Consider the following 23,254-nt stretch of genomic DNA (forward strand, 5'->3'; position numbering starts at 1 on the left):
TTAATATATATATATATATTTTTAAAGATTTTACTTATTTATCTTTAGAGGGGAAGGGAAGGAGAGAGGGACAGAAATATCAATGAATGGTTGCCTCTCATGCGTCCCCTGCCGGGAACTGGGAACTGACCTGCAACCCAGGCATGTGCCCTGACTGGGAATCCAACCACAATACTCTGGTTCGCAGGCCTGCGCTCAATCCACTGAGCTACACCAGCCAGGGCTTAAAATATGTATTTTGAAATAAATATATTTATTTTATTTTTTTTAAGATTTTATTTATTTTTTTTTATTTTTAGAGGGGAAGGAGAGAGGTAGAGAAACATCAATGTATGGTTGCCTTTTGTGCGTCCCCTGCTGGTAGTTAGCCTGCAAGGAACCGGCCTACAACCCAGGCATGTGCCCTGACTGGGAATCGAACCGCGATTGCCTGGTTCGCAGGCTGGTGCTCAATCCACTGAGCTACGCCAGCCAGAGTTGAAATAAATATATTTTAAAATGGTGTTTCCTTTGCAATCATTTAATATTTTATTTTCTCTGGAGCTTCAAGAGTGATAAACTAAATTACAACCAAGGAAAGCTTTAACTAGCTGATGTACACCTAGCTATTTTCATGCTTCAAAGCATACAGAACCATCTGCTTGTTGGCAGGTGTAATTAATTAGCTAAGTGGCAAAGAAGCTCCCATTTTGCATGAATAGGAGGAGAGGTGGGAGGACTCCGAAAACTCAATCCTAGGCAGACCCATCGGCTGGGTGCCTCTGGGCAAATTTCCGATGCTGAAAACTCATTGAATTTAATGGTTCTTAATTTCACAAGACTTCTAATTACAGCTAGGATAATAAGATGTGATCCGAAAGTTGACAAAAAGTTGGCATATTTTCAAGGAAACTCCTTCCACACAATGTGGCTATCCTAAATTGTAGAAGTTCATTTATTTATATATTTTATCTGCTTATTCACTCAACTTTGTTGGTAAGTAATTTTAAATCTATTTGGTTCATGGGTTACAAATGCATATTAATAATAGCACAGTGTAATAACTTAAATGATTTATCTAAACATACGCTTCTTTTCAGACATAGTGAAAGAGAAGTCAATCCAAAATACATTACTCATTAAATGGATTTTTTAAGAGGACTGCATTCTAAATAAAGAAATGGGCTAAAAGAATATAAAAACAAAAATCATAAAGTTTTCTATAATTTGATCTATATTGTACATACAAATTTATTATTAGACTTAATATGATAAATTTTGTAACAGTCTTTCTTTTATTTGTTTAAATATATTTTATTGATTATGCCATTACAATTGTCCTAATTCCCCCCTTCGGTCCCCTCCACTATGCACATTCTCTCCCACCCACATTCCCCCACTTTAGTTAATGTTCATGTGTCTTAAGTTCTTTAGCTTCTACATTTCCCACACTTTTCTTGTCATCTCCCTGTCTATTTTCTACCTACCAGCTATGCTACTTATTCTCTGTACCTTTTCCCCTCTCTTCTCCTCCCACTCCCCTGTTGCTAACCCTCCATGTGATCTCCATTTCTGTGGTTCTATTCCTGTTCAAGTTGTTTGCTTAGTTTTAGGAGTGGTTGTTAATAATTGTGCACTTGCTGTCATTTTAGTATATATGTTTTTTATCTTCTTTTTCCTAGATAAGTCCCTTTAACATTTCATATAATAAGGGCTTGGTGATGATGAACTCCTTTAACTTGACCTTACCTGAGAAGCACTTTATCTGCCCTTCCATTCTAAATGAAAGCTTTACTGGATAGAGCAATCTTGGATGTAGGTCCTTGCCTTTCATGACTTGGAATATTTCTTTCCATCCCCTTCTTGCCTGCAAGGTTTCTTTTGAGAAATTAGCTGATAATCTAATGGGCACTCCTTGGTAGATAACTGTCTCCTCATCTCTTGCTGCTTCTAGGATTCTCTGCTTCATTTTTATCTTGGCTAATGTAATTATGATGTGCCTTGGTGTGTTCCTCCTTGGGTCCAACTTTTTTGGAACTCTTTGAGCTTCCTGGTCTACCTGTAGAAGACTTCAAAGTCTATTTCCTTTGCCAGACTGGGGAAGTTCTCCTTTATTATTTGTTCAAGTAACTTTTCCACTTGTTGCTCCTCCTCTTCCCCTTCTGTTACCCCTATAATTTGGATGTTGGAATGTTTAAGGTATCCTGGAGTACCCTGGCTGGTGTAACTCAGTGGATTAATCATGGGCCTGCAAACAAAGCGATCACGGTTCAATTCCCAGTCAGGGCACATGCCTGGGTTGCAGGCCAGTTCCCATCAGGGGACTTACAGGAGGCAACCATACATTGATATTTCTCTCCTTCTCTCCTTCCTTTCCCCTCTAAAGATAAATAAATAAAATCTTTTTTAAAAAAAGATATCCTGGAGGTTCCTAAGCCTCTCCTCATTTTTTTTGAATTCTTGTTTCTTCCTTCTTTTCTGTTTGGCTGTTTCTTTTTTCCTTCTGGTCCATTGATTTGAGTCCCAGTTTTCTTTCCATTACTATTGGTTCCCTGTGCATTTTTCTTCATTTCACTTAGAGTAACCTTCATTTTTTCATCTCATTTGAGACCAAAATCAACCAATTCTGTGAGCATCCTGATCACCAGTGCTTTTAATTGTGCATCTGATAGGTTGGCTATTTCTTTATAGCTTAGTTGTATTTGTTCTGGAGCTTTGACCTGTTCTTCCATTTGGGGTCACTTTTTTTGTCTTGTTGTGCCTGTTATGTATGAGGGGTGGAGCCTTAGGTATTCACCAGGGCCGGGCAACCCAGGTTGCTGGGTTGTGATGCTGTATGTGGAGGCAGGTCCAAGAGGGAACAGTGGTGCTTGCTCTGCTCTCTGTCAGATTTCAATCCCTTCTGCTGATTCCCCCAAGCAAACTGGGATCTTCTAGTGCTGATTTCCTGGTGGGTGGGCTTGTGGATAGTCTAGGACCCTGTGGGTCTCTCCAACAAACTTTCCTATGAGGCTGGGAGTCTGTCCCTGCACCTCGACCCCTACAGATGTTTGCAATAGGTGTTTTGAGGCTTTATTTTCTGGCGCTGGGACCTTGGGTTGCACCGTCTGTCTTTCTCCCCAGTTTCCCCTGGTTTGTCTGCACGTGAATGTGGGACTGCATGGTCAGCCAGCTGCCTTGCTCGTGGTGCCTTGCTTCACAATTGCTGCCTGGCTGGATCTGCCCATTGCCATCCTGCACCTGGGGTCTGCCAGCCACCACCTTCATGCCCAGGGTCCACGCGCTGCTGCCTTGCACTCCCGGTGGCACCACTTTTTGTGCTGAGACCCCTTTCTGCTCACCTCTCTCTGCCCAGCTGCCTGATCCCCCCTGCCCCCCCCCCACTTACTGGTCTGGATAAATGTGTCTATTTTATCTCCTTGGTTGTCCAACTTCCATACAGTTCAATTTTCTGTCAGTTCTGGTTATTATTTTTTTCTAAATTGTTGTTGTCTTTATTTTGGTGGTACAAGGAGGCACAGTGTGTCTACCTACACCTCCATCTTGGCCAGAAGTTCTGCAACAGCCTCTTTTTAAATGCTCTGATTGACAAAAAGAAAATGCTATTTTTAATTCAAACATTTCCTGGAGCTTGGCCCTCATGGGTAAGCTGAGGGAGGTTAAGGAGCAGAGAGCTGATGAATTGTGGCATGCTGGGGAGTATGTGCCAAAATCAGAAAGAGCAGTCACTGCCAAGATCTGTGGGGTGTTACCAAGAGATTATGTGAACCCAGGGTTGCCTGAGAACAGTTTTATACACAGGGGCCAGAAATCCATAATTTACTGGTAAACATAACAATTTTTTCTACCCTCTCTGTCAAAAGCAAGTCTATGGGCCAGTTGTGGTCTTTGGCTAGCATATATGGCTCATTGAATAACTGAACCTAAGAATTCCTCAGTAATTACCCAGTCTTTACATCAACAATCATATTGAGATGGGATCATTTTGGTCAAGTTTCATCAGTTCCTCTGCCTACTGATAGAGAATGGAAAAGGAAGGTGAGGCAGTTATATAATTCACGACAGAGTAAAGAACAGTGCAAAAGTTCCTACAGTTGCATGAAGAATAGACACTAGAAGGCAATGGATTCTATGCCTCATCTTCATTCTTATTATGTTTCCATTTGTTGCCAGGCACATGGCATAATCCACTGGCAACATAACGAGGTTTGGAATGTGTGCCACTGAAATACCCCCATAGTACGTCACATTGCCACCACAGAGTCCCATGTGAATTTGGAACAGGTGAAAGTTGACATGTCAGCTGGATAGAAAAGAAACTGACTTTCCTGGAATCACACAAGTAAAAAAAATTACAAAGATGTGCATAAAATAGGAACTAATTGATAAACTAATTGTGTCTTATTCATATAATGGGATTTTACAACATAAGTGAACAAATTACTAATGTAGGCAACAGCATAAATAAATTTCAGAAACATTATTTTGAGTAAAAAAAAACAAAGCAAGTAAAGAGAACACATGCTCCATGATTTTGCTTATATAAAATTAGCACAAGGAAAAACTTTAAAAATATTTCATGTTGAAATTGTATTATTATCATTTTACAAAAGCAAATTATTCTTCATCTCACTTTATCTTTATATGCAAGTCTTAGCTTGCTAGCAACGAACATACAGAGCAATATTATTTATTATTAATGTCATCAGGAGGAATCATACTTTTCTGAACTACTCTAAAGAAGTAATAAAGAAATCACACTATGAGAAGAGTTATAAAAACTATACAAACTAATACTGTAGGTGAGATATTTGAAAGTGACCTTGCTGTATATCCCAGGCTTATTGTAGCAAAGCCTGTAAATTAAAGGGACAAATCACTTCTGAGTACTAATATGACATCTTCCTTATTGGTAATGAAAACATTAAATTTTACTGATTCGTTCTACCAGAGCAATTACATTTTCTGGAAACTTGGAGCAGTTATTTAAGAGGATTGTTGTCTGTAACAAGGACTTTCTGGGGGTAGGGGAATAAAAATATTTGATCATTATGTAAAAGCGTGTTCTGTTTTAATAGTAAGGAGATATTGAATTTCTCATTCTTTTCTCTCAATATACCTTTAATTGTGTTCATCTTTCTTACTAGAGACACTCACTGAATGTGAGTGTCATTTTTTCACAGAATTCATACTTTGCTCTTTATTTTGGTAACTGTTATTATAGCTTAAATACAGTTTAACATTTTCCCCCACAAAAAATTGAAAAAGTTAGGAGGGTAACACCAGTTCCCCCCACAAAAAATTAAAAAGTTAGGAGGGTAACATCCAGCACATTAATTTATTCAATGGTTCACCAATAACCTGAAATAGAGATAGGTTTTCTTCAGGGGTTTGTGTTTCACACATAAGAAGACTCTACTTCAAGTAGACAGAAATAAACATCATATTTAAAAATTATCTTAAAATAGTATTTAAGAGGTGCAACTTTATTAATCATTGGAGAAGTGCAAAATAAAATGATACCACCCACACCAACATAATGGCTATAATTAAATAGATAAAGAAAAACAGGAGTTAACAAGGCTAAGAAGCAAGTATACATTTTAAATACTACTAGTGGGACTACAGATTGGTCAAAGCACTTTGAGTAACTAATTGCAGCCAGAAATTCTACCTCTAGGTAAGGTTTGCAACATAAGTCTGTACCTCTGTCTGGTGACCAAAAGGCATGTTCAGGGTTGTTTGTAGCAGCACTGTTGGTAACGCCTCTTATGTGTAAGTACCCCAGTGCTCATATGTGTGGAATGGGCAAACAAAATAAGAATCCCATAAGCTATGAAAATCAACACTGGATGAATTTCCCAAGCAGAGTGTTCAGCAAAAGGAAACCAAAGAAAGAAAGCATTGGTAATATTCTGCGTATGTAAAATATAAAAATAGATACAAATGATCTTGTACAGTCGGGCTAAAGGTTCTGATAGCACGTTCTGTGATGAAGAAACCATGGCAAAGGCTTCTGTGGTACTGGGATATTCTGTTTCTTGATTAGGGTGCTGGTTACCTATGTTAGTTTATAAAGATACATTGTATATGGTATGCATATGGTGTCTTCATATGTATATTATACTTCAATTAAAAAGTTTGAAAAAATATACATTTCTTTAAGTCACAAGATTTATCTTTCATAAATATCCCAAAGAAGCAACATTTCTTTTTTTAAAGGTATATTTTATTGATTATGCTGTTACAGTTGTCCCATTTTTCTCCCCCTTTTTCCCCTCTGTCCTGACCCTCCCTGCCACCAGTATTCCACCTTCTTTAGAGTTAGTGTGAGAAAGAAATCTTGTTCCTCCCAGTATCTATTACTGTCTAACTTTTAAATTTTCTGTAAAGTTTAGCTAGTCATATGACCATCTTAAGCAGAGACTATGACTCCCTACCTTCTGAACACCAGCTGTGCCTTCTTGCCTGAATTCAGACCAATGGGATATAAGTATAATAGTCTCATCTCTTGTTTTAGGGACCTTCGTTGAGAGACAACATGCAGTCATACCATCTTCTTCCTGTTTTCCTCTATCTTTTAAATTGATGTTACCAGTAGGAAACTCCTGTTGTATTGAACATGGTGGCAACAAGATGAAATGAAGTCTGGGCCTCTGATTACTGCAGGTTTTCCATAGTAGCTTGGAATCACCTAGCCAAATTTTTATATGAAAAAAGTCTTATCTTTTAAATAACAAACTAATCTAAGTAATATAAAATTAATATAAATAATAGAAGAAACAGTGAGAGATAAGGGGACAGTCACCTATAGAGGAGTTCCTGTCAGACTATCGGCTGATTTCTCAAAAGAGACCTTACAGGCAAGAAGGGGCTGGAAAGAAGTATTCTAAGTCATGAAAGGCAAGGACCTACATCCAAGATTGCTCTATCCAGCAGAGCTTTCATTTAGAATGGAAGGGCAGATAAAGTGCTTCTCAGGTAAGGTCATGTTAAAGTTGTTCATCATCATCAAACCCTTATTATATGAAATGTTAAAGGGACTTATCTAAGAAAAAGAAGATTAAAAACATATATACTAAAATGACAGCAAGCCCACAATTATTAACAACCACACCTAAAACAAACAACTAGAACAGGAATAGAACCACAGAAATGGAGATCACATGGAGGGTTAGCAACAGGGGAGTGGGAGGAGGAAAGAGGGGGAAAAGGTACAGAGAATAAATAGCATAGCTGGTAGGTAGAAAATAGACAGGGGAAGGGCAAGAATAGTATGGGAAATGTAGAAGCTAAAGAACTTATCACACATGAACATGAACTAAAGGAGGGAATGATGGTGGGAGAGAGTGTACAGGGTGGAGGGGACTGAAGGAGGGGGAAAAGAGACAACTGTAATGGCAAAATCAATCAAATATATTTAAAAAAGAAGATAACTACTCTCATTTATACCAATTAGTTAGTGACTACTTAAGTAATTAGTAAGTATAAAATATAATATAATCAACAACTGTTTGACAAATACTGTGAGCATTATACTCTCATTATAGAGGTGAACCAACTGAGTCTCATGAAGGTATAGTATACAAGGTCACACGTCTAGCAAGTGGAAAACTAGATGCTGAACTAAGTTATACCCAGTTAAATCGATTCAGTATTATTGCCCACACGTGCAAAGCCCTCATGGTAGAAAATATATCCGTCTGTTTATCTATTATCTATTTATATCTATCTATGTATCTGTCTATCTACCCACCTACTTAGCTATAGGATATCTGTCTGCTCACCCACCCAACTATAGTATGTATATCTAATTATCTATCCATTAACCCATAGTATACAATACATTATAATTTTGACATGCAGGATGGATTTATGGAGAGGGTTGATCAAAAACAAAAGATTGAGTCTGGTATGATATGGCAGAATCTGAACTTGGCAGTAGCAGTGGAGATAAAAGAACGGGGACAATTACAACAGACATTATTGGGGGGAGGATGGGGGTGGGATGGGATGGGAGTAATAGACAGAAAACTGTACTTGAAAAATAATTAAATAAAAAAATTGGAAAAAAAAAAGAATAGACATTATGAGGAATTTTATTTAGGGTTTTGTGACTGATTAAACAAAGAGGTGAAGGAATTAATTATAAATCTCAAGTTTTGAGGCTACAATGTATGCTTGAATACTGTGAGGGTTAGGAGCACCAACATGGCTTCACAGTGAAAAATTTGCATGTAAGTTTTTACTTTCGCAGAACCTAATTATGTATAGCCTACTGTTGACTTAAAGTCTTACCAATAACATAGTCAATTATGTGTATTATGTACTGTACCCTTATAACAAGCTAAGCTAGAAAAAGAAAATATTAAGGTAATCATAGGAGAAAACATGAGGGAACCCCCCCAAAAACCAGAATTATCTTTTGGCAGGTGGGTCTCTTGTAGTACAGGCTTCTCCCACTAGATGTGTGTTTTAAGAACCTATCTGTATCAGTGTACCAGCTGGTAGTGTTGTGAGAGGCTGTGTTCAGCTTCAGTGAATTTTCTTTCAACATGTTTTCTTTCAACATTGAAGATTTTCAACGTTTGCCCATTTTGTGATGGGTGATTTATAAATGCACTTGCCCACCCCACACTGAATGTTCAGTAGTTTTTGACCAAAAAATGGCATGACTCCCATGCATGCCCCAGTCTCCCTATTCACCTGATCTTGGTCTCATGTGCCTTTTTTCAGTTTCCTCAGATGAACAAAGTCCTCAAAGGGAAACAGTTTGCTGATGTGGAAGAGGTGAAACAAAAAATGGCAGAAGCACTAAAAGACATCAAAATTGATAAGTTCAGAAACTGGTTTGAGCAGTGGAATAATGTCTTAATAGGCACATTATATCAAATGGAGAATACTTTGAATATGACTGAAGTTAAAACATGTAAGAATAAATACACATTTTTAAATAAATAAATTCCAGGTTTTTCAGGCCCCCCTCACACATTTACAGTATTTACTGAAAAAAAAGAAAACAATGTGTGTAAGTTGACACACACAGTTCAAACCTGTGTTGTTCAAGAATCAACTGTGGTTGACTGTTCAGGGTGTTATTTTGATTCAAACAAATAGGAAAATAGAGGGGGAATGTAATATTAGGAAAAATTATTAGAAGAAAAATATTAAACATGTTGACACACAATGAATTATAAATTAGATTAGAGTACAATTTGAGAAAAATTCTGTGTTTATAACTTAAAGACACAAGAAAAAATTGATCTTTAAGTTTTTCAGATAATATCAATGAGTTTAAGTGGATTACTACTGCTCCAATGGATAGAAATGATTAACACATTAAGATCACATGGATTTTATTCAATTATTGTGTGATTTATATATAAATATTAGTATATAAGGAGGAGATAGAACTAATATTATGCTATCAATTAAGCCACTAACAACTTTTAAAAATGTCAGTCATGTTCTGAATATATTATTTTCACAATAACCACTGAAAAATTTGAAATTCTTTTATGCGCTTGATGCTGTCTCTGGCACTAGAGCCGCAAAATATGTGTGTCGTGGTCCTTATTTTCTAGAGACCTATGATATTACAGGGAAGACAAGTACACAAAAGAATAAAGAAGGTGCTGGTGCTGGTGCTGCAGGAAGGGCGGCTCAGATAGTCTGTGTTGTATCAGTGAGAGTCAGTTAACCTAGAAATACTAGGTGGTCCTCACAGACTTAGAGGGCCTGGGACTCGTACTGACACATAATGAAAGCTAAGGATTGTAGTGGACCCTGAAGTACATAGTAGTACTTTGGAACAAATATGGGAATATTACTGAGGTCCATTGAGTTGAAACAGGATATTTTTGCTCTCATAATAATTTCTCTTGAAATTGCCTTGCTCCGATTGGAAAACTGTCTACTGTTATTTCCTAACATTTGATGTCCATCCGTATCCATGCGCTTTTGACTGATCATAGAGCTGAAATACAGAAGGTTTCATCACTCATTTACATTATCACACTCTTCCCACTCCCAATACAAATGTGACATTTCAATTTTGCACACTTCAACTCTCCTTAAATCATCTGTGTAAAAACTTCAAAGCCTGATTGATGATGAATCAGCCATTGTCTCCTTAAGCACCCGGTTTTCATTAGCCTTTAGAGTCTCAGCTTATTAATAATGAACCCTGAGGGCTGACCCAGTGGGGTAGCAGCAATTCACTGTGCTCCCAGCTCAAAGGTCTGGGTTTGGGAAAGATACAGGAATCTCTGGACCAAGTCCATTCCAGAGATGATATATTAAGTATCACAGGTGGATGATGTGAACTATATTACTTTTGTAGCACTATCTGCCAACAGACTGGCATGGCTTAAGGTGATGACAGTGAGAAATATGCATTGATTTATGTCTGAGAAAATCTAGTAACTGCTTCCTGTAGCTTCATCTTGAAAATCTAGTAACTGCTTCCTGTAGCTTCATGGTTTTTACAACTTTGGACTTTGACCTTCTGACCTTCAGCTTGGATATGCAATATAACTCTGATACAGGCACTATTAAGACATTCCTACTATGATTAGACAAGTGCAATATTTCTAATATTTATTTTTATTATCATAGTAATTCTGAGGTTGACCTGTAGATACACCCATGCAAAACAAGACATTTAGATATTCAATCAGGGATCAAAGTTCAGTGTTTCATTCTTGCTTCTTAGCTCTTTCTTATATTATTGCTGTCAGCTGCTTTGTGAGTAGGAGTAAAATGTTTACTATTGATATCAATCACGTAGACTGAAGTGGAATATGGCTAACTGCACTTAACATTATAATCTTTATTTTGTAAAATAAATCTTATTTATGCAATGGTCACCAGTTGTGCATGGGGGTAAAGTAATTTTGTCAACTTCTGAAGCCTAGTAAGGAGGTCATATTAATCTGTGTTTTCAGCGGGGATGTTACATCACTTTAGGCTGTTTTATCCAGGGTAGGAGACAAAGCCAGGATTCAGTGTTTTATTGCATTTTCTTTTGAGAGAATACATTTTCAAAATGTCAATGGTTACTCATCCCCAAATTCACTGTAATAACTAGCATTTGAAAAGAAGTGAAGAGCCCAGGAGAACTTATTTAAATAACACAAACATTTCTTTCTTCATTAGACTTATGCAAATAGGACTCAGGGAAGAAAATGGTCAGATAGTCAACCTTTCTGGATTGGAAAGTGAAGACAGGAGTACTTTATGTCCTCTTTAAAATGTCATCCTGGTGCTTCACAGCTTTCTAAAAAAATAATTTAAGGAATGATATAAGGCAGATTTATGGTTCAATATAAAAACGTGATTTTAAACTTCTGTGTAGCATATTTTAGATGATTTGAATGGGTTTGGGAGAATGTCTCGGGTAGCACAAAATCATTATTATTCACCTGACATAAGACTGAATTGAGTGTACAAAATAGGTTTAGGGATACAAATGACCGTATCTAAATGTGCACTGTAAATATCAAGCACATTACCTGCAATAATTTTGTACATTATCAATTAAAATTGTATATAAAACATGTTATTTTCTCCTCAGCCTATAAAAGCTCTAACCTCAAAATTCTATATATATATGTCTTAATGTCTCATATAATCAAAATATTAAATTTTCTATAATGAAGAAAATTATTATTGTGTATCTTGCTTTTGCCTTGCATGTTACACACAGTTTGGAACAAAAAAAGTTAATTATAGAGACAGATAAGATGAGCTACAAAGTGTTTATGGAAAAAGGTATTTTTTATTCTTAATTTAATTTCATCAAGATATAATTTTAAATTAGAAAAAACAGAAGTTAATTGATCAGTGTTGGTGGGAAATTCCATGGTACTTTTTTTTCAGCTCAATTTGAAAACATATTTATTGCTCTAGGCTTGAGAAAATAGATCCGGCAATGAAAAATATCCCCTGCCTTCATGCAGTTTAATCTGATATTTCAGTTACAAATTGTGTGCTCTCTCTATATGTTAAATTCAATATATTAAAGAACAGTGTAGTTTACAATTTCCTTTAAATACAAAAAATTCTTGCCCTGGCTGGTGTAGCTCAGTGGATTGAGCTCAGGCCTGTGAACCACATGATCGCGGTTCGATTCCCAGTCAGGGCACATGCCTGGGTTGCAGGCCAGTTCCCAGCAGGGGACTCATGAGAGGCAACCATACACGATATTTCTCTCCTTCTCTCCTTCCCTTCCTCTCTAAAGATAAATAAATAAAATCTTTAAAAAATTTTTTAAAAAATTCTTAATCTCTTTACTTGACTTTCATTAATCTAGTAAGTAATGTTTGAGAAACAAACATATCATGTGTTTACTGGAATTTTTCAGTAATGAAATGTTTTTTAATAGAATGTCATATTTAATATAACTTATAATATTTAACCATACCTTTTATTTAAAGACACAGTACTGTTTTGTGAACTTGCTGGAAATATTTTTGTATAATATGAAAAAAAGCACAGTAGCTTAATTTTACCAATTGTTCTAATCGCCAAGAATCTAATTGTGTTTTTCTTAATTTACTCTGATATATTATCTACAGTGGATGTGAAATCCAATGAAATAAGATGACCTTGAGCTTGTTTGCTTGTTTAAAACTTTGAGTGATTTCACTCTTCCAGATTGTGTGCATCTTTGTTTGAATATCAAATAAATTTATGTCCCATTTGATTCTCCTCCTTAGAATTAGAAAGTGTCTTTTTTGTCATGGTTTTAAAATTTAATTATTAATCATTTCATTTCATGATGATGGGAAGGAAACTTGGTGTAACACAGATGGCGTCTTTTGATAAATCTTCAATGATACTAATGGAAAGCTCCGCTGTTCTTGTGTTAACAAAGATCGATACTTTTACAGACAGACTTTTTAGGTGTATTCTTAGATAAGTACTGTATCAAATTTTTCTCTTTCCCTAATTCTTGTTCATCTTTCTAATCAAAAAAATGAAATCAAGTCTCTACAGTCAACCCAGGCAGGACATTAGGTAACCCTTTTGTCCAGTAAATAATCTACACCATAACAACTTTCTTACAGGTCAATACCTTTTCCTAGAATTTTCTTATTTCAGAAATAAAACTAACAATATTTCCCTACAAAAATATATTAAATAATATTTAAAAATCATATGAAGTTATAAAATCAATGTAAACCATGCAAATCAATAAGTGCAACTTTTAAATTATATCCTGATGTAATTAAGTAATCCAGATGATCTACAAATGCCCTACCAATATGGCTCAGTTGGTTGGGCATCATCCCTCAAAGTGAAAGGTCAGGGGTTCAATTCCTGGTCAGGGCACGTGCCTGAGTTGTGGGTTTGTCCCTGGTTGGGATGTGTATGAAAGGCAACCTGTTGATGTTTCTCTCTCACATAATGTTTCTCTTCCTCTTTCTCTCTTCCTCCTTTAATTTCTCCAAAAATTAATAAATAAAATATTTAAATAAAAGATGGTCAAAAGAGCATTTAAGATATAATATACATTAAAGCTCTTCTATAAATGTTAATAAAGTACACAGTTTCTGATTGTGAAGTTTGACATTCAACAAAGAATAGGTTCTAAGCCAAACATAAAAGAAAAGTCTATTTTTGAGGAAAATACATGCATATATGAATAAACTATATATCATTAAATATAAAAAAAAATATAAATCCCCAACCAGAATTGCTAGAAGATGCTGGATTTGAATTTAGGATGACAAAAGTATCTTGACTCTAGTCTTAATTTGAAATTTAACATGTAAGATTATACATGAATTATTTTTAATTAATTAATTTATTTATCTTTAGAGGGGAAGGGAAGGAGAGAAGGAGAGAAATATCAATGTATGGTTGCCTCTTGTGAGTCCCCTTCTGGGAACTGGCCTGCAACCCAGTCATGTGCCCTGACTGGGAATCAAACTGTGATTGTGTGGTTCGAAGGCCCACGCTCAATCCACTGAGCTACACCAGCCAGGGCTCTATACTTGAATTATTATTGTCTTCTTTCTAAACCCCTCTAAAGTATAAGCCAATCTCACATAGAGTATTTCTAAGAAAGAAATGTAAACATTGGTAGCAGATTAATATTGTTGAAGAAAGGGATTTGATGAGATTATTATTCAGTATAATATGATCTGATGCAGTTTGAATATGTCTAGATAGGAAGTTAGGAATGGATACTATGTTCCTTCAGTATAAACTATTTGAATTAAAATGTGACTCCTGAAAAATACAGATTCTTTCTGCCATGTTTGAGCTATTACCTTTTCTCTTCAATTTTTTTTTAAAGTAGAACTTTCCAAATGTAGACTGAAAAATAACCTTTATTTCCTGGTTAGCAGTTAAAATCTCCTTTCTCTGTCACCTAATGAAGAATTATTCCTGTAGAAGAAGAGCATCACCTCATGTCTCACGAGGAAGCTGTTAGTATGAGAGGGTCACATTTCTTAGATAGGAACCCAATGCCAAACATTAATGTAGAGATTCATTTTCACAATCAGTCTTACATCTTGCAGCTCCCTTCTGCTTTGATGAAGGTTGTATGGTTAGGTTATGAAAAATAATGAACTGAGTTTTAGAAGTAGAAAGATGATCAAATTTCTTTTGTTTCTATTTTTTTTTCTCACTGCAGAAAATGGAACCAATAGGCAGGGAAAGGACTAATGATGGAAATAGGAGTGGTTTTAAATGCAGAAAGCCTCGCAATGAATGTCAAAATAAATCTGGAGGAGTTTATACATGCAACACAGTGAGGCAGTTTAGACGTGCCCCTGATCTCTCTTCCACGAATAGTCCTTTTTTTGCTGTCACTTGTTCCTTTCATATTTTATCTCGCTTTTTTTTTGTTTTAGCTAACTCATACAAATTTAGCTGGGCAAAGGAGACATGATTCTCTCAAGCCAACCCTGGGAGACAGAGTTACTTGCCTTCCCAAATTCCCATGTTCCTCTCCTTCACTGACACACATGTTTGTTGGGTTTTCACTCCAGTAGCAATGTCTACCTAAACACTTGCTTCCTCAGCCTCTTTTGCAGTAACAATGGCTGTGGGATATTGCATTGGCCAATGAAGTACAGACTTAATCCCCGAGGAAGCATGTCTTCCCAAATAGGTAGTTGGTGCCTCACTAGGAGAAGGCCCTTGCTTGCTTCCCTTCCTTCACAGGCCTTGTGTTCACACTAACACCTTTGGACGTGGCAGCTGTCTTGTGCCCGGACAGAATAAAGCCAACACACAAGACAGGCAGGCTGTGGGTACTGTGGAGCAGGTAAACTTGGATTCACAAGAGCCTTCTGTAGTTTCTTATTATGTGAGAAAAATCACCCTCCAGCTATTTAAACTACTATTCACTGGGGTTTTGGTACTTGTAACTGAATGCTTTACAGCTTGATATATGATTTCTCTTAAATTGTGATCTTTATTAAACAAGAGGGGGAAATGTGGTAGAATTTGAGCAGAAAAATACAAAGTATATTTTTAACCATTTTTTCAAGCAATAACAATAGTATTTTTGGAGGAAGTGGCTATTATTATTTTTTTGGAAGTAGTTATTATTTACTGGATAACTTAAATTTGACTGAAAGAGAATCAATGTGTATGATAGTTGGTCAGGGAGACAAGTTGCCTAATTAAGGCAAGTGTTACAAAGTAGAGAAACGAAGTAGAGAAACAGGTAAAAATCGGCATCAGTGCATTTTATCCCGTGGCCATGCCACTGTTCCAGTGAGCCACAGGGGTTTTATTCTCTCCTGTATTGTGTTGTTCGTAAAGAATAATGGGCAACTCTATTGATTGCATTTGAGATAGGATTTTTGAGACTGAAGCATTCTTTAGTTTCAGCTTCCTTTTGGGTCTATTTACTTACCTATTCCAGTCAATGTCACATCAACTAAAACAATTTATCTTAAGGGAAGTTTGACAACTTGGACTAAAAGCCTTAAAAATATTTTTAAAATATCCATACTGTGTAATCTTATAATGTCTTTTGGAAATTCATTTTAAAGAACTGATCTGAGATAAGCAAGTTAAGTCACCAACAGTAGGGGATTGTTTACATAGATACTATTTAATTTGCTCTCTGGCATATCGTATTCTCATTAGAAATAATGTAGAATTATATTTAATTACCATTAACCACTCACCATTTAATATTATAATTATCAGGTTATGGAATATTATATACAATGTTACTTCAATTTCAGGAGAAAAGAACAGAGAAGAGACTGATAGCACCTACATTAAAATGTTAAGAATGTTTTCTCTCTGAGTGTTTGGGTTATAAGTGATCATTTTACTTTGCATTTTTTAATCTTTTTGAATTTCTGCCATTTAATTTATATGACTCAATCAAAGATATTTTGAAAGATATCCTGGCTATTAACCACGTAACTCTAAGTTAACATTGAAAGTATTTTAAGAGTAAATCATTTTTATTGACTACCTTTTCATCAACAAAAAGTTTGACAACAAATCTCCCTTTGTTTGTTTGTTTGTTTTAATACAGAAATCCTAAATGGTGGAGTCTATGTAGACCAGAACAAATTTCTTTGTTATGCAGACACAATTCATTGGCAAGATATTGTTCGGAATCCGTGGCCTTCCAACTTGACTCTGGTGTCAACAAATGGTAGCTCAGGATGTGAGTAGTATCATCCCTTTTGATGTCTGAAAATGTCCTTCTAGTTCTTGTGAAGATGAACAGCCTTCGTTTATCATGCTATTGATAATATTTTTAATTTTGATTGTATCCATTGACATGTTCTGTTTTATATGACAGAACATTTACTTCTAATTAAGTCTGTTTTTGGAGTGATACTTCTCCTTTATGAATTCTCATTTTCTTAGCATGATTCCTTTCAATAACACTCAATTATGTTGCCGAATCTTCAATGTCTAAATATATGCCCCATTGTCTGTGAATTTAAGGCTGCAGTCTGATGGCTGCTTCACCTCCTGGGACCCACACACCACTGACAGAAAGGTAGAATGACAATGTGCCTTCCGCTGCATTGTAACTTTTTAAAAAGACTTGATTTATTCATCTTTAGAGGGGAAGGGAAGGAGAGAGGGAGAGAAATATCAATGTATGGTTGCCTATAATGCATCCCTGCTGGGAAGTGGCCTGCAACCCAGGCATGTGCCCTGACTGGGAATCGAACCGTGATCATTTCGTTCTTAGGCCCATGCTCAACCCACTGAGCTACACCAGCCAGGGCTGCATTGTAACTTTTTAAAAATTAAAAAATAAAAATATGGATCATTTTAGAATTCCTAAGCCTTCATTTGCCCCTAAAACCTTCAGGATAATTTCAAACATTATTAGAATAGAGAAACATAGGTTTTATATAGAAGAAATATATGTTATGTTCTGGTTTAGTCAGCCTAATAAATACCCTAATTTCCCATTCTTAAAATGTATTTTTTCTACCACAGATAATTTACCAGATTCAAAGTTTTTAATATGATTAAGTGATAAGCAAATAATACCTGAATTATTAAAACCTCTGAAAGTTATTCTGTCAGAAATGCGTGCCATTTTCATAAAGCAGACTATATTGCCCCCATATTTATTATTACTGAAGTTTGTATGAGAACAGAACCTGTATCAAGTGTTAACCTTGGTTTTATATTTCTCATCTACTATTAAATATTTTCGGTTATGAAATCATAGTGTCTTCACACAGTTCAATAATTATTTGACATTGCACTGACTTTACTATGATGCTATATAAGAAATCAATCTCCAAGGGACAATTATTGAATTTCATCATAGTTCTAAGAACTTAATGGGTAAATATGAATATATTTGATTCAATCTGACAACTGTGCTTTCAATAAACAGCTTAATATTTTTAAAGTAGAATAACATAATTTTCCTGTCGGCATGGGGCAGAAATGTGTATGCGATTTTATCTTTACAGAGTTCAAGTTGCCTACCTTGTAAATTACATGTGTATAAAAGATTGAATCTATTCACATTAACAAGGCAAATGATGTACGTTAGAAATGGCTGCCATTTTCAGTCTTCTCTGACTATGGTACATTATGTGTAGAAAATGCATAATGGTTTGATAAGGGGAAAGGCCCACTGGCTGTCTGCTTGTTGGAGTGAGTAGCCTGTAATGTGCGAACAAAATCAGGCAAGAATGAAGCTCACGGCAGAGGGCAAAGGAAGTGTGTCCGTGAGGCTTGCAGGTTGGAGGAAAAAATGTCTGAAGGGTTTGCTGCGCTTTCACAGATGGTATCTCTTTGTGCTATTCATTTCAGGGCAAATTTGGATGGTTGTGCCTATAATTAGGCAAATAGAGCTGCATTTCTTTTGCCTGCAAATAATTGCAGGCACACCAATTAGAAATGCAAAGTAGAGTCCTAATGAATGGTCCTTTACAAATTAACCACCAATTGCTCATGAAAGTTTTATTCTTTACACACTAGTCCTACTTGCTGACTCATTCTATATACAGCATGACACCCTGGTTGATCATAATGAATTGGCTGGTCTGAATAATGATTACTTATGGTTTTATGTTCAGTCAGATTCTTCCTTTACTTTCCCCCCATTGGCAGCCTCAGGCACTCGATGGTTTTAAATGCAGCTTCTACACTGATGACTTCCAGGGCTACACAGCCACTCAGTCACCTAAGTTAGACATTGGGTGGTCAGCATTGACTTCACCTTTCCCTTGGTCTTGGCATATATTTAATCATTAAATCGTGCTGAACTTGTTTAGTTTTTCATTTTCCATAGTTGCTCTTCTCCAGGTGAGGGCTCCTAAAATATTACATCGCTCTAGTTCTAGACATCATCTGTTGCATAAGTTACTGAAAAAAACAAATCTCTGAATTCTTCATATTTTTGAGGCCATAGACCCCTGTGGAAGTCTAGAGAAACCCACAGTACACTTCTCATAATATCTTTAAATGAATAAATTGTCACAAAATAAATATTTTATATGATAAACTCATTAAAATTAATATGCACATGACAGATATTACAATTACATGAAAATATATTAAAATACATTTGTCATCATACTTAAAAAGTAAATATATAATATGACAATACGCTTGCTTCTTTAGTAGTACATTAAATAAAAAAGTGTAGTAGTAGAATTAATATGTAAGGCAGTTTTGAAGCAGTGATAGGCATTAATATTATTTTAAAAAGGACAGTCACCTTAACAAATGGTATTAGTAAAACAGGATAGCCACAAGATTAAAGTTAGACATTTATCTTGCATTATATTAAAAAATTAATTCACAATGTGTCAAATACCTAAATACAAGACCCCAAACTGTAAAATTCCTAGAGAGAAAAGTAGCCCTGGCTTATGTGGCTCGTGGACTATGAACCAAATGGTTGCCAGTTCGATTCCCAGTCAGAACATGCGCCTGGGTTGTGGGCCAGGTCACCAGTAGGGGGTGCATGAGAGGGAGCCACACATTAATGTTTCTCTACTTCTCTTTACTCTCCCTTCGAATCTCCACAAAAATAAATAAAAGTAATAAAGTTGAAAAAATAGAGGGATAAATTCATGATGAGGATTCTTGGATGTGAAACTAAAGACACAGACAACATAAACAAAAATTGAAAAATGGGTCTATATCCCACTTAAAATTTATGTGCATTAAGTGACACAATCAAAGAGTAAAAGGGCAATTTACAAAATGGGAGAAAAATTTATAAAATGTATACCTGATAAGGGGCTCATATTCAGAATATGTGAAGAACTCCTATGACTCAACAACAAAGAATAAGCAACTTGATTCAGAAATTGGCAAAGGACATTAATAGACATTCACCAAAGATGATATGTAGATAGCCAATAAGCATATAAGAGGGTCATCATCACTAATTATTAGAGAAATGCAAATGAAAACCATGAAATATCACCTCACACCAACTAGAATGACTACTATCAAAATAAAGTAGCAAGCATTGATGAAGATGTCAAGAAACTGGCACCCCTGTGCAGTTTAGATGAAATTGTACAATAGTGCAATTTCTATGGAAAATGGTATGGTGGTTCCTCAAAAATTAAAAACAGAGCTACCGCATCATCCAGCAATCCCACTTCTTATTATATATACAAAAGGTGAAAATGAGTTCTCAAAGAGATATTTGCACACCTGTGTCCATAGTGGCCTCCTTCAGAGCAGCTAAGAGGTAGAAGCTCCCCAATGTCCATCAGTGGATGACTGGATGAAAGAATGGGATCTGTACATATAATGGACAGGATTTCATGGAGACAGTGAAAGAAGAAGCCCAAACCTCAGGTACTCTAGATCCTACAAACTTTCTTTTAGCTTATAATAGATGCACCACTAATTCTCAATTGCTTTCTAAAGCAAACAAACAACAACAACAAAACAATAATGATTGAAACGGGAATGTATGGGAACTAACAAATCCATAAAAGAGCATTGTGTTCACAAACATATTTTCAGGAGTAATTATTTGTTTAAACCAGATGTTCTGTCTGAGTTAAATATATTAGCAAAACTTAAAATGATGTTTTCTTTATGACTCATATATCTTAATAATTGCCCATTCCTTGCTAATATTGCATGTTGTGTCCTATATAGATAATGTTTTTAAACTAGAAAACAATTGTCTCAACATAGAGAAGTGTGAAACCTGATTTTTTCACCTTACCAACATTTTTACTTGTTTGATACTAATATATTTGCATAAAATAGAAGCATACTTCTAAGTTTGAAATTTCATAGAAGAAAAGTGTCAGAAAAACATACACACAATGCATTTCAGTGCAGTTTCAGTTTCTATGTATTATGCCCAATTGTACATAAATGCAAATATACAGTCAAATCAAGCATACTTTTTAAAAACCATTTTTAGGTGAAGGCTGAAATTAAGGAAATAGAAAAATGTAAAAGTACTTGAAAGGATTAATGAATCCTTATGACTTCAAGAGAGCTTACTGAAAACATCTATAAAAAAGAAATAGGGTCTTCAGGATCTTCAATAACAAAACACAAAGGAATTGAAGATCACTTGGAAATTCAATTACAGTTATTTTAAATAAAATATTAGTGAGTAGAACTAATAGAATCTAGGCATGTATTTCAAAACATAAGATCAAGTGGCAGGTCTACTGTTGCTTTATTGTTCTTAATGAGAAAGTAAGAGCTTGAACCTGACCCATGTCAGGAAGGCCTGTGAGACTAGATTCATAAGAGAATTTTCATAGAATTAGCTCGTATATAATAAATACATATAAAAACATTTATTTCAGTGTGTGTACATATAGTTATATATACACATATTGACCCCCACAATTTGTGATTATAAGTTAGTTTTTATTTCCCTTTTGCATATAAATCACCTCAAATCTATAATAACTTCTGCAGTTTCTCTCTCTTCTTTGGCCTTATCTTCTTTCTTACTGCCAACCCCGCCTCTGCTGACAGTGACTCCAGTGACCTCACGGCTGTGCTGGGCACACTCTCCACTGCTTTAAAACCCACTGTACCCCGATTCATTCAAAGCATAAATGAGACTATTTATCAACATGATTTTGCTAATAAGAAGGGCTATGGGAAGTGGGGGACAGAGAGGCCCAACCTCAGTGTCTGTGCTCCTGCTCACGTGTTGCAGGTGAGGACGTTCCTCATGGCTGGGACCCTCGGGCCACTTCCAAACCTAAAGTGCCATCTCCTTTATTTTCCCCTAGGCTTTTAACCTCTGCACCAGGTGAGGGCTCATTTCATCTTTGGTTTCTGAATTAGTTGAAACATCAGTTTGTTATATAAGGTAGTGCCCATCGTCAGCACAGAATACATAGTGGTCCCCTTAGAAAAGTTCTAATAATGCCTTCCCTAAAACACTGTTTCTTCATTCTGAAATTATACCACATGTCAGTGGTATGTGGTTAAGTGTATAATAGCCACTGTTAAAAAATAGGGATGAACACACTAATTTGTAGAGCTTGCTTATTTCCCTGGTGTAAACATCTCCATCGCTGTCCCTTTTGAGTAATCGGTGTGGATTTGGGAAGGGTGTGGTTAGCGTGTCATTATGCATAGTATTCCCACCACACAGATTCAAAAGATGTAAATAAACTCAGTTGTAGAGATGATAGAAAATACAGGAAAGAAATCAGGAAATGATGGATTTGAAGGATAGATGACCTTTTTCTAAATAAAATTTAATTGGCCATTTATATAATTTAACGTTTTGTAACGGCTGTATTTAACAACCAGTTCTGAAAATTCTAGAAAATCTGGCAGTGGGCTGTGTGCACTGCTGCCATGAATGAGCGTCAGCAGCCCTGTTCAGGGAATGCTGGGCTTAGCCCTGCCTGGTGCTTATTGTCTATCTCTATAGAGATGCAAAGAGGAAATTAAGCCTACATGTCATGCACGGAATGAGCAGATCGTGTCCCCTAGTCCCCTGTGGGGAAAATGCCGAGTAAGACACACACACATGCACACACACAGACACACAACTCAGGAAAGAATAACCTCTTTAGGGAAACAGCAGTTTTACTAAGTATTTATAGGGGTAAAATATTTGACTTCTCAGGGTCATATTCTGCTAATTCTTTAAACATTATTAAGCAGTATACTCAGCTTCTATATCCATGATGACGACTTGCGGTAAAGATTTCTGCCAGAGTAATAGACAGGCATTGGCTCTGTGTGAGTAAAAATCTTACAGAAATGTTCCTTCTCACAGTAAACTGAGTTTCCGCCTCAAAGACGAACTCCTTTGTACCCCATGAGCATGCTGCCCTAGCTCTGAAAATGGTCAATTATTTACCTCCAAATGCATTTTCATGACCATAGCTTGTTAGAGGGAAAATTATTTTTATGTAAATTGACAACAGAGTTGTTGTGTATTATGGTCTAACATCCTGACTCAAGGACAAGGTTCTTTATGTCCAGAGATAAGAAGATTAATGGATGCTAAACTTAAGCATGCATCAGAATCCACTCCCTGGGATTCTCTCTGAGTCAGTTTGGTTGAGAATGAGAATCTACTTATTTCCCAATTGATTCTAGCGGTGGGTATAAGTAGCATTAACCTCATGCAGAATCGCTATGCTAGTAAAGTGATTATCAAAGCCTATCACAACAATGAATGTATTTCAGGCCATACGCTGATTCAAAATAGCATAGGAGTATGAGCTTACTGCAAACGAGCGAAACACTAAATACAGGAGTTCTCTGTTTTAGAACATGTGGCTCACAGCTTTTATGCGAAAATTCTGGTACTAATTTCAACAATAACAATAAC

General features: G+C 36.0%; 1 protein-coding gene across 3 annotated transcripts in view; it reads left to right on the plus strand.

Moving 5' to 3' along the window:
* ERBB4 (erb-b2 receptor tyrosine kinase 4) overlaps positions 1–23,254 on the plus strand; it is a 999,063-nt gene that overhangs the window by 646,683 nt on the left and 329,126 nt on the right. For all 3 annotated transcript variants that reach the window (XM_037042022.1, XM_037042020.1, XM_037042023.1), the window contains exon 4: positions 16,499–16,633. In XM_037042022.1, the coding sequence (XP_036897917.1) occupies positions 16,499–16,633 (135 nt within the window). The remainder of the gene's footprint in view (positions 1–16,498; positions 16,634–23,254) is intronic.

The sequence above is a fragment of the Sturnira hondurensis genome, unplaced genomic scaffold (genome assembly GCF_014824575.4).
Source record: "Sturnira hondurensis isolate 20B ecotype Veracruz unplaced genomic scaffold, ASM1482457v3 Scaffold0003681, whole genome shotgun sequence".
Lineage (NCBI taxonomy): Eukaryota > Metazoa > Chordata > Mammalia > Chiroptera > Phyllostomidae > Sturnira > Sturnira hondurensis.